General features: G+C 40.8%; 1 protein-coding gene across 1 annotated transcript in view; it reads right to left on the reverse strand.

Moving 5' to 3' along the window:
* Positions 1–2,513: 2,513 nt before the first annotated feature.
* The window catches only part of LOC113409532 (serine/threonine-protein kinase DCLK3-like), a 24,255-nt gene continuing 13,428 nt past the window's right edge, over positions 2,514–13,340 (reverse strand). Inside the window, exons 2-4 of the mRNA XM_026663558.1 lie at positions 7,607–7,739; positions 6,508–6,675; positions 2,514–2,867 (exon numbers count right to left, since the gene is read on the reverse strand). Coding sequence (XP_026519343.1) covers positions 2,671–2,867; positions 6,508–6,675; positions 7,607–7,739 — 498 coding nt within the window. The 3' untranslated portion in view covers positions 2,514–2,670. The remainder of the gene's footprint in view (positions 2,868–6,507; positions 6,676–7,606; positions 7,740–13,340) is intronic.

The following is a 13,340-nucleotide window of genomic DNA, read 5'->3' on the forward strand; positions in this document are numbered from 1 at the left end:
CTCTTTAGGGCCCTGACTCAGGAAGGCACTTACACACATGCTTAAACCCATTCGTGTTCAGGAAAGCATTTGAGCCCATGCTTTACTTCTTTCCTGAAAAGGGATGCTTTCCTTAATCAGGGCCAAGACACAAATGTACGGAATATCAATTAAATATAATTATTGGCATAGTTTAAAGGTCTGAGAGTTCTGATTAGTAGTTGAATTCCACAGCAGCCTTTAACTCAGTAATTATTAAACATAAGCCAGTTCAACTTGATCATAGATATTGAAGGCGCAATTCTTCCCTCCGGCCACTTACCAGATCTCAATTCTGACATTTTATTCCTGCTGCAGAATGCTTTGTTAGAACGGACACATGATGCAACACCTTTCATTTTCCTGGCAGTCCCATCAGTTTAAACTTTCAACTTAAAAAAATATTCTAGTCCTTATGGGTACCAAAATATCCTTCTGATTATGAAACAATACAACATTGTTTTACTGTATCTACAGACAAAAATACTGAAACAATAGCTCTGAGTGTGCCCCCTTCATATCAATGAGCTATTAAATCAAAGCTAATATTAATAAACATTTTAAATGTCAATATTGTTAACTACCATATGTGAGCTGTTGGACAAGTTTACCAGAAACAGACAACAAATGGTGCTTGTTGATTTTGGTTGGATAACAAATAACTCAGGGATACAAAAGATATATTAGGTCAGACTCATTCCCTGGACCAGATTTTTCCCGACAGAATTTTTTTTTTTTTTACTTTATCCAGTCAGGTTTTGAATAACTCAAAAACTGAAGATTTTTCCACTTCCCTTGGGAGACTTTCCCATAGAATAATAGGAACTATTTTCCTGATTTTAGTTTTTATTTAATTTCATCCCATTATTCATACTTGTAGACTAGCCAAGTAAAACACCAGGGAAGGGGGGCATAAGCCACCAGGAGAAGGTGGCAAGAGGAAGGAGGCCAGCAACAGACACCAGAAGAGTCAAAAGATGATTAAGCAGAGGAGGGAGGAGGAGGGAAATTATTATGTTGAGAGGAGGAAAACAATCAGAGAAGGGGCTAAGGAGAGCTTAAAAAAGTCCCACAACTTTTTCCCCTCCTGCAGCACATGAGAATACTGGAAGCCACATGAGTGATGTGGAGAAAGTGGATAAGGAAAAGTTATTTACTTATTCCCATAATACAAGAACTAGGGGTCACCAAATGAAATTAATAGGCAGCAGGTTTAAAACAAATACAAGGAAGTTCTTCTTCACGCAGCGTACGGTCAACTTGTGGAACTCCTTACCTGAGGAGGCTGTGAAGGCTTGGACTATAACAGCATTTAAAAGAGAACTGGATAAATTCATGGTGGTTAAGTCCATTAATGGCTATTAGCCAGGATGGGTAAGGAATGGTGTCCCTAGCCTCTGTTTGTCAGAGGATGGAGATGGATGGCAGGAGAGAGATCACTTGATCATTGCCTGTTAGGTCCACTCCCTCTGGGGCATCTGGCATTGGCCACTGTCGGCAGACAGGATACTGGGCTAGATGGACCTTTGGTCTGACCCGGTATGGCCGTTCTTATGTTATGTTCTTATGTAAGCCAGAACCACCAGTGTGGATCTGAGAGGAGAAATCTGATCTTCAAAAAACACTGAGTAACTATTCTCCACACTCCACCTCATAAAAGAGAGCCAGAGTTCCCACTGAAATTGCTCACCCTCCCAGACTTTTTTTTCCCAGAGAAGGAAAAAAGAGACTCCTCAGCAGCACATAGCAAAATATTACAACAGTCTTGCACAGCTGCCATGAAAAATTACCAGCCATGACATCCTTCCCTTCTCTCAAGAACCAATGTAGAAACATAGGAATTGCATACCATAATAGACCAATGGTCCACTCTACTGCTCTGTCTCTGAGAAAGACCAAGGAAGGATGTTTCCTAATACTTAACACCATAAAATAGCTAATTAGCTAACTAATTTTGTGAGTAAGACTGCAAGGATTTTTAGTCCCTCATACATACTTAGGTGTTCACATGATAAGCCAAATCACAGAGGTTTGAGTTGACCTTGTAATATAGAACCCCACTGCTGAAAGAAGAGGGGTTCAAATTTTTCTCTACCTGGATCAACTCACCACCATTTATATTGAATACAAGTGGCTTGCATCATATTTAATATAACCTAAAGCTAAAGGATATGTTCCTTTATATTTTGTTTACTTATCATTTCTGTCACTAACAGTAACTGGTATAAAGGCTCGATCTAGAAGTTAAGTGCAGGGTGTGTACGTACATATACATATTCCCCAAACAAGGTGCCATAAACACAAAACTTCTGGCAGCTACCATAAAAATAAGTACAGAAAACACTCTGTAATCATTACTGATGTTAACTGCAAAAGCAAACACTTTTAATCTATAAAAGAGAAACAGTCTGTAACATAAAGGCCCAGTTCGGTGTTTAAAAAAAAAAGACATGTGTAGACCTATCCAGTGCCCACTGAAGTCAGTGGAAAGGCTCAGTCACTTCAGTGGGAGCTGGACCAGGCCTTGGAATTCCAGAACTTTCCCAGATTCTCATAATCTAAAAAAGGTCAAGCAACAATAACAACAAGCTATGGGCCCAATTGATTTAGGAAAGGAAAAAACAAAGAGGACTCGATTAACGAGAAGGGGTTTCATGTGTCGTCATCTACAACTCCCTTCCTGCGCTGGCTCCGAAAGTGGCGCTCGATATTTATTGTCACTTCCCTCTGCAGGTTTCTGCTGTTGGTTTTTCCAGCTGTTCTGATCCAGGGGTGCTGAAGAACTTGTTGAGCTGTGTAGCGCTTTTGAGGATCTATCACCAACAGCCTGGTTATCAGATCTTTCGCTGCTATTTCATGCCAAAAAAAATAGAAGGGGAAAAAAAGTACAGTGTGATGATGTTGATGGCCTGATGTCCAGTTACAACCAAATAAAACGTTATCTCCATTTTCTTACTACTTTTGCCATAACAATATGTCTGACTATCACTGAGTCAGTGCAATGACTGGAATCAGAATTTAATGCCACGAGGTTGTTATGCTTATAAAAAGCACACGAGGTTTTTTTTTATAGGGGAAAAGGCAACACGCTGCATTTATTGAGAATACAGCAGTTAGCATATACTTTTTAGTCTCACACACACACACACACACACACACACACACACACACACACAGTCTCGCCAGTTGATGTTTATAGTTATTAGTTTAGAGTTTGGATTAATTTAGTGGCCAGCCAGATTGGTGGCAGAGGGGAACTGGGCTCTGTTGGTTGCGATTTGATGCTTTTGGAGTTGCTGGCAAGACGAACCCAAAGCCCCATGGCAAAGCACTTTGTTATTATAGTTGGGTTTTTGTTGTTGTTGAAGTTTATGGATTTTGCTGTGATAGTTTATGACTGGTTACTTTTTGGTGGGTGGCAAAGAGTCCCGTGGCACCTTATAGACTAACAGACCTATTGGAACATGAGCTTTCATGGGTGAATACCCAATGATGGCTCAAAACACCTTCGGGGAGGTTATTTTGTTTGGTTTTGATTTAATTAATTATTTTGTTTGAAGGATGCTAGCCTTTACCTGAGGGTTGTTAATTTGCCCCTTTTTAACTATGGATGCGCGTTGATGGTTTTTTGGCGTTTTTGAGTTTTTTTAGGGTTGGTGGGTTTTTTGGGCCATTTGGCTTTAATAATGGCCTTTACATTTTTTTTTTATGCATACATTTTTTATTTACACAAACAGTTTTTTGCAGAGACCTTTAAAAGGTAACAAATAGCAGTGTTTTATGTTGAACAAGAAAGGCATTGTAAATTAGACCTTACTAAATTCTGTAACTATTTTTTCCACATTGGGGCCCGGGCCTCCAAAATTCCTCTCATTTAATTAACAGACACAGACAAGATTCTGTCTGTTACTTGCAAGGCATAAATAAAAAGAAAATGGCTAATACTAGTATTTATTTATTTTATTACCTTAATTCTTACTATAAAACATACACTGTATAGAGCCAAAACATACACCAATTATATAGCACAGTACCCATGGTACAACATAATCCCCCTCTTGACCTCTTGAGAACAATTTTTGAGTTGGTCATATTTTATATACCGTATTTACTCGTTCATTAGCCCGTTCGTTTATAAGCCGACCCCCCAAGATGGTTAGGTAAAAATAGCAAAAACTGTATGACCCTTTCATAAGCCGACCCTATATTTCAGGGGTTGGCAAACTTTGGCTCCCGGCCGTCAGGATAAGCCGCTGGCGGGTCGGGACGTTTTGTTTACTTGGCGCGTCTGCAGGCATGGAGCCCCTCCGCTCCCTGTGGCTGCGGTTCGCCGTTCCCAGCCAATGGGAGCTGCGGGAAGTGGGGCTTCCCGCAGGTCCCATTGGCTGAGAACAGCGAACCATGGCCACAGGGAGCGGAGGGGCTCCATGCCTGCAGACGCTCCAAGTAAACAGAACGACAATGTATTGGATATTCAATTCAATGATTCCATAGAGTTTAAAATCATCAAATTTTGGTGTAGACCCATTTATAAGCCGACCCCCACTCTTTGATGCGTCACTTTTTTACCAAAAATATTCAGCTTATGAACAAGTATATACGGTAATTGTTTTATAGCAATGTATTGGGAGAGAATTTGAGCATGTGGTTGTAATTTGACAAACATTATTTTTATTTAGCAACACATACAAAACATTTTAATTAGGCAAATACAGGATAGTACCAATACAATTAACAATGGATGAAGCATGATTGATAATATACCTTTGGAAGTGGGAGACCAGTCTGTAAAAACATTATACCAATGATATGCAGTAAGGTTTTTTTTTTTAGAATTAGCAATTTTAATTATATTTTTATTTGCATGTGTTATTTGGAGAATTTGCTTTTTTATATTTTTTTGAGTTTATTGTAAAAACTGAGTGACTTTTGCTTTTAGAAGCAAATGATTAGCTAATTTTTGCCAATTCAAACCGAGGGAATTGGAGAAGTTAACTAAGGGGGCGATTACGGTACTTTGGGCTTTTTTTAGCTTAGGAAGGTAATAAGTGTGATTATTAATGTATAAAATGTCTGCATTGCATTTACACTTATTTACTGGTGGCTAGCTAATGCTGTTATTTTTTTTAAATATTGTTTTTTAGGATACAATACATACACATTGTTTATTATATACAACACGGGTTATATTTTATAGTTTATTTTAGATGCATGTGCCTAGCGATATATTTTTACTGCATGGTTTTGTGGTGGCAGGCAGGGAGAGGCATACCCATTTGCGAGGGTTTTATTTTGTACACTGATTTATAATGCGAGGTAACCAGAAAGATTTTATGGTCAATTTTGGTAGTGGTCTGGTTTTGATTTAATTAATTATTTTGTGTTTTAAGGATGCTAGCCTTCACCTCAGGGTCGTTAATCTGTCCCTTCTCAACCATGGATGCGAGTTGATGGTTCTCTGGCGTCTTTGAATTTTTTCAGTTTTTTTACTTCTCCTCCCTTGGCCATCTGGCTTCAACAATGGCCTTCACACCTTATCTTTCCCTGATGCATACATTCCTCATTCATACAAACCATTCTTTGCAGAGACCTTCAAAAGATAACAAATAGCAGTGTTTTATGTTGAACGAGAAAGACATTGTAAATTAGACCTTACTAAATTTTGTAACTATTTTTTTCCACATTGGGGCCTGGGCCTCCAAAATTCCTCTAATTGAATTAACATAAACACAGATAAAAATTCTATTACTTGCAAAACATAAATTTAAAAAAATGGCTAATACTAGTATTCACTATTCTATTTATTTATTTTATTACCTTAATTCTTACTATAAAACATACACTATATATAGCCAAAACATAACCAACTATATAGCACAGAACCCATAGTACAACAAGGTGACATATCCCTAATGTGTCTTTTGGCATCACCATTGTCCCCCATGAGAAGCCAGGAAGGCAGAGACAAAGGGCAAATTTCCAAGATAGATGATTTAATCTGTAAGGCACCAGAGGAGGACAAGCGATTGAGGGAGCTTTTGGCTGCCGGGTTTGGTTACTTGGTGCCAGGCCCGTGGAAGAACAAAGTTCTATGTGCATGCTTAAGACTAAAGGCACTGCTGAACAAGGGTTTTCAAAAGAGATACTGCAGACAGATAAAGTACTAAACTGGATGAGGAATCCCATTGACTTCAATGGGGCCATGGTGTCTCCCTTGGACATTATCCTTGTGTGTCTTTTTGCACAGACCTTCACACTCTAACATCACCAAATGTACTGCTTTGATGCCTTAATTGTAGACACATTTATAGCCAGACTGCAGAAAAAAACCCTTGCAATTCAGAAAGGGAATTATATCCAATTTAAATGTATCAGATCTGATTTTTATACACACCGCTGTTGATATGAACTGAGGACTAAAGTCATGTTTTAAAAAATACTGCGACAGTATGTAAGATCCTGAGGTAGGTTATAAGTAATGAATCTTACCACCCGAAATACTGTCCCAGTATGGTGAAAGGAATTCATAGTGACCCAGCTGTATGATTTGAAATAGTTCTTCCTGATCTCGCTCCTGACTTCGGAAAGGAGGGAAGCCACACAGCAGAATATAGAGTATCACACCAGTAGCCCACATGTCTACTTCCAGTCCATAGCCTAGGGAAAAGAAACGAAAATACCATTTTTCATACCACAGGTTAAATGCCTCTTACCAAAAATACCTTTTAGAGATGAAACTCAGACTTGCAAGGAACTGCCAGCTTCATATTACATTCTTTAAGAAACACCATAGATCCACAGCTTTGCCTGCTGCTCAGAAACTCCGTTTTCTGACCAAGAGTGGTGAATGGAAGAAGTAGCGACCAAGGCACCTCTTGACAAACTGTGTACTACACTATACTATCATTTTATAATAATAGTCCTTCCATAGCATCTTTCCTCTTCAAACATTGTCAGCGTCACAACACCAGTGTCTATTATAGCTTAATTGAAAAAAGGCAGCATACATTTAAAAAATACCCTTGTAAACCAGTTCTTTTTAGGTTCACATTCCCTTCCACAAGCAGTAAACAGATCCCGAGTTTCCTTTGTAATTCTGTATGATTACAGATGGGTGAGTCTGCTCTACAAACAAGAACCACAAGCAGCACACTCATGCCCTGAGCCAAATTGAACCCCAAACCTTTTCCAGGTTTGAATATATTTGGATAAGAAACTCCTCAAATCTTCCTTCTCTCTCTTGATCTTCCAATATGTTGGGTTGTTGCTTAGTGTGACCATTCAGGTTTACTGCCTTCCCTTGCACTGATGGGACTTTAAGGTTGTAGGGGCTTCGACCATGAGGTAGAAGAAAACAGGAATCTTCAGTGAGTAACACCAAAACAATCTTCCTTTCTTTACACAGTTTTAACAAACATAATCTATGCTAGTTTGATTCTTGTCATCTGAGAAGAATATACATTTTAGTATTAATACATTAATAGGAAGGTTAGTGAGGTTTCTTTAGTGACAAGCAATGCACAGAAATATTTTATGAACAGAAAAGGCAGAGTAATTGATTTTTTAAAAAAAATGAGATTATATTCACCCTTCTCAGCAAGTATTTCAGGGGCAACATATGTTGGTGTTCCACACACAGTAAATATGGGTTTTGTAACCTTCTTTGCAAGGCCAAAATCTGCTAATTTCAACGTAGTAGATTTATCTGCATTATGCTGAACCTGTACCAAAACAAAAACAAAACACAAAACAGATCTTTAATCCAATGGCGTTTGAGAAGCAAATGAACAGATTAAATTCAGGATGAGGATAAACAGAAAGGATAAAATCTTTAGCCCAACAGTAACAAATTCAAGTTAGCCAAAATGAAGTAAAATCAACATACCAATAAACAAGAGCAGTCTGTACATTCAGAAAGTCAAAAAGACATGAATATTTTCAGAAGGAAAGGCTATAAATGAAAAAGAAAACTCACTCTTCTATAAACTGTCTTACTCAGCAATTTCCAAGGAAAAAACAGGTGGTGTGGCGGGTATGAATAAAGAAGAAATTGTTCTTGTTTCAGACAGAGATTTCAGTGTTAATTTACCCACCATCACCACCTTTGGAAACTAAATGCTTCACAAAGAAAAAAGCTGTGGGGTTCTTTCACACTAGTAGGGTGACCAGACAGCAAGTGTGAAAAATCGAGACGGGTGTGGGGGGTAATAGGAGCCTATATAAGAAAAAGACCCAAAAATCAGGACTGTCCCTATAAAATCGGGACATCTGGTCACCCTACACACTAAGTAACATTTCTGGTCACATCAATGTTGCACAGGTATTTCAGATAAGATATTAACTTTGTAGTAGCACTGCAAACTGATTCCCCTCAACTTGATTCATTTATATGGCACTATTAAGGTTTTTCAAAATCCGGAAATTTGCACATTATTCTGCCCAAATCTGTACTCTACATCCTGTTATGGAAATGGATATTGGTGGGGTTGAACATAGGAATAATATAGAAAGGATAGGAGGGAGGGACCCTGACCTTGGAGCATTCTTCTCATCACTATACATCATTGCCAGATTACATCTCTGATATACCTCTGGAAAATATTCAAAATGTACCTTCCATCCTAGTTTTGTTAGTACAGATATTTAATATTAATTTTTTTAAAACCATAATTAATGAAACATGACATTTGAGAAACCAAAGTACTAGAAAGTCCAGCAATGCAGAAATGCTATTGAGTATATTAATATTCTTAATATTAGTACAGTACTTAGTATTCATACTAAATTTTAAAAAGAAAACTAATCATGTCTTTGCTTTGAAAGAGAAAGTGTTAGCCTCTATCAAAATAGGAAACAAAGAAATGTGGCTAACTTTTCTGCAAGAAATCCAGCAAAATCCAGAGAAATCTGGACTCCTCAGGTTTTGAAGGGATAAGTTAGAATGTGAGATGCCAAGCACACCCCACATTCTGTAATCACAGCTTGAGATGGCCAAAAATTCAAGATGGTCCTTGTAACAAAACAACTGAGGGCATAGATGGGATGAGGTCTGCTATCCCATATGCACTACCCAGTCAAAGTACATTTGTATTCATTGCAAAAATTATAAACATAGCAATGCTCCTGAATCCATTAAGCAAAAAAAAAATTTTTAAAGACATTTTCAATTAAAAAAAGAAAATAAGGTATGTATTAATAATATAGCTAATAAAAAATCCATACCACTTTTTAGTAATGCACACCCAAACCTGCTGGGTTTTTTTAAGAATTAGTCAACTCCCCTGATGACATTTTGTATTCTAATTTCTCAGCTGACAAAATGCAAAAAACATTATTATTTATACAAAGATAACCAACCACAGTTTTCTAGAGCATTGTCTATACATAGAGCAGTGGTGGGCAACCTGCGGCCCGCATCCGCTGGCGGGCTGCCAGACCATTCATTTACATTTGCGAGGCTGCCCGCAGCTCCCAGTGGCTGCAGTTCGCCGTTCCCAGCCAATAGGAGCTGCAGGAAGTGGCACGAGCCTGGCTGTCACTTCCCGCAGCTCCCATTGGCCAGGAACAGCAAACCGGAGCCACTGGGAGCTGCGGGCAGCTGCACAGATGTAAACAAACAGTCTGGCAACCCAGCAGCGGATTACCCTGACGGGCCGCATGCGGCCCACGAGCCACAGGTTGCCCACCACTGACAGAGGGAATCTCAGTCCAGGTTACCTTGTAGAGCTCACACTCTAAGAATACAAGCAACAAATCAAGAAGGATACAAGGATACAATCGAAATACATAAAGACTTTATGTACAATGTGTATGTATGTGCTTCCTGTATGTAGATGTCTATGTATACCTACGTACATATACACGGAATGTTTTTCAAATATTTAATAAATGCATATCAAATATACCCAACTGCCACTTAAACCCTGCAAATTATCTTATTAAAATAAAAGTGAAATTCTCACATCCTCATTTACAAACTTGGGAACATTGGCCCCAGTCCTGCAATGAGTTCCATGCAGGCAGACTCCTGTGCAGAACCCCAGTCAACTCAATGAGGAGTGTGTGGGTACCAGCATCCACCCAGGCTGAATGGGATATTGTCTTTTCTCTTTTATCAACCAATCTTCAACTCTGCTCTCTCATTATAACACAAGGTGGCGATGGTGCACCACCTGTTATTTCAGAACACCACCGATTTGTTTTCCTTTCACATAGCAGCGAAATAGGTAGGAATACTAAACATCTTTGATATATTTTTATGGCTATGTAAAAAACAAACCTTTCAAAGAAAGTGCTGTAAATTGTTGGGATGCTTGGAGGCCCCAACCACATAGTGATCTGCTAGCTCATTGTGCCTGGAAACAATTTAAAAGCCAGCCCAGGTGGGGTGGCTATCATTGCTCCACACCGTCCTTTTATCCCTGTCCTTATCATCTCTCTCTCTCTGCTATAGAGCCTTTCATCAGGCATCAGAAAAGCAAGTAGACTTCCCCTACAGAAATGTTTATACACTCTGGTAGAATAAATTACTTGTCAATCTCTTTTTCCTTCTGAGATCAAAGTATATAATCTCAGTGATGTGACCGAGATCCATGGCTCCACAGCCCACTGAGCTGAAAACCGACTGCCTCTCCCAAGCCTACAGTGTATGTTCCATGGGACAGAGTACAATCTTGTCAACAAAACATGGCGGTTAGTGCTGCCACCATCATAGTTAGGGTTTTCTAATGCATCCATCACTGTGCACCCATAGGATTTCTATTACCAAGCCACTATTTGACTTAGAAGGAAGGGCCATTGCAGCAGTGGATCCTCTTTTCCCCTCTCCATTATCCTGACTACAGCTACTCCTGCTCCTCTTCTCTGGCCATGTCTACGCTATGAAGCTGGGCCATGTTTAACAGGAGGTGTCAAATCCTGCTTCTCCTACACCCCTTCAACTGACATTAAACAGGTGTCTTATTTTTGTGGGACAGAGTCAACCACACGCAACATCTGTGGTAGCAAAGTTTGCTTGCTCAACAGCGAAGTTTAGCTCAGCTGACTGAGTTAGTTGCTCGGAGGGAGACTGAGCAGCTGCATTCACCTGTTGTTGAGCATATTTTGTTTCTGTAGTGCAGCCACAGCCCTTATGCCTCCCAGTTCTGCTGCACTGAGTGTGGAAGGAGCTGGCAGACAGAGAAGTAAAAAACAAAAACAATGAGAGCAAATGACTGCTGCAAAAGTTGCCACTGATAGGTGGAGGGCAACACTACACGGGGGAAAAAATAGTTTTTCTCTCATCATAGAATCATAGAAGATTAGAGTTGGAAGAGACCTCAGGAGGTCATCTAGTCCAACCCCCTGCTCAAAACAGGACCAACCCCAACTAAATCATCCCAGCCAGGGCTTTGTCAAGCCAGGCCTTAAAAACCTCTAAGGAAGGAGATTCCACCACCTCCTTCGGTAACCCATTCCAGTGCTTCACCACCCTCCTAGTGAAATAGTTTTTCCTAATATCCAACCTAGACCTCCCCCACTTCAACTTGAGACCATTGCTCCTTGTTCTGTCATCTGCCACCACTGAGAACAGCCTAGCTCCATCCTCTTTGGAACCCCCCTTCAGATCGTTGAAGGCTGCTCTCAAATCCTCCCTCACTCTTCTCTTCTGCAGACTAAATAACCCCAGTTCCCTCAGCTTCTCCTCCTAAGTCATGTGCCCCAGCCCCCTAATTATTTTCGTTGCCCTCCGCTGGATTCTCTCCAATTTGTGCACATCCTTTCTGTAGTGGGGGGCCCAAAACTAGACGCAATACTCCAGATGTGGCCTCACCAGTGCCAAATAGAGGGGAATAATCACTTCCCTCCTTCTGCTGGCAATGCTCCTACTAATGCAGCCCAATATGCTGTTAGCCTTCTTGGCAACAAGGGCACACTGCTGACTCATATCCAGCTGCTCGTCCACTGTAATCCCCAGGTCCTTTTCTGCAGAACTGCCGCTTAGCCAGTCGGTCTCCAGCCTGTAGCGGTACATGGGATCCTTCCGTCCTAAGTGCAGAACTCTGCACTTGTCCTTTTTGAACCTCATTAGATTTCTTTTGGCCCAATCCTCCAATTTGTCTACGCCACTCTGGACCCTATCCCTACCCTCCAGCATATCTACCTCTCCCCCAAGCTTAGTGTCATCCGCAAACTTGCTGAGGGTGCAATCCATCCCATCATCCAGATCATTAATGAAGATTTTGAACAAAACTGGCCCCAGGACCGACCCCTGGGACATTCCGCTTGATACCGGCTGTCAACTAGACATCTAGCCGTTGATCACTACCCGTTGAGCCCAACAATCTAGCCAGCTTTCTATCCACCTTATAGTCCATTCATCCAATCCATAGTACTTTAACTTGCTGGCAAGAATACTGTGGGAGACCGTATCAAAAGCTTTGCTAAAGTATATTATGGTATATCACGTCCACCGCTTTCCCCATATCCACAGAGCAGGTTCTCTCATCATAGAAGGCAATCAGGTTGGTCAGGCATGACTTGCCCTTGGTGAATCCATGTTGACTCTTCCTGATCACCTTCCTCTCCTCCAAGTGCTTCAAAATGGATTAGTTGAGGATCTGCTCCATGATTTTTCAGGGGACTGAGATGAGGCTGATCGGTCTGTAGTTCCCCAGATTCTCCTTCTTCCCTTTTTTAAAGATGGGCACAAGTTTTCAAAAATAATGGCCAATGGCTCTGCAATCACATCAGCCAAGACCCTCAGCACCCTCGGATGCATTGTATCCGGCCCCATGGACTTGTGCATGTCCAGCTTTTCTAAATAGTCCTTTACCTGTTCTTTCACCACTGACGGCTGCTCACCTCCTCCCCATACTGTGCTGCCCAATGCAGCAGTCTGGAAGCTGACCTTGTCTGTGAAGACGGAGGCAAAAAAAGCATTGAGTACTTCAGCTTTTTCCACATCATCTGTCACTAGGTTGCCTCCCCCATTCAGTAAGGGTCCCACACTTTCCCTGACCTCCTTCTTCTTGCTAACATATCTGCAGAAACCCTTCCTTTTAACCTTTACATCCCTTGCTAGCTGCAAGGGTCCAGGGTCCATATTCTGCTGCTCTCCTTTCTTCCTTTTCTCAGGATCCTGAACTCGACCATCTCATGGTCACTGCTGCCCAGGTTGCCACCCACTTCTACTTCCCAAACCAATTATTCCCTCTTTGTGAGCAGCAGGTAAAGAGGAGCATGGTCCCTAGGTGGTTCCTCCAGCACTTGCACCAGGAAGTTGTTCCCAACACTCTCCAAAAACTTCCTGGATTGTCTGTGCACTGCTGTATTGCTCTCCC

The sequence above is a fragment of the Terrapene carolina genome, unplaced genomic scaffold (assembly GCF_002925995.2).
Source record: "Terrapene carolina triunguis isolate 2854851 unplaced genomic scaffold, T_m_triunguis-2.0 Scaffold33723, whole genome shotgun sequence".
In the NCBI taxonomy this organism is placed as follows: Eukaryota; Metazoa; Chordata; order Testudines; family Emydidae; genus Terrapene; species Terrapene triunguis.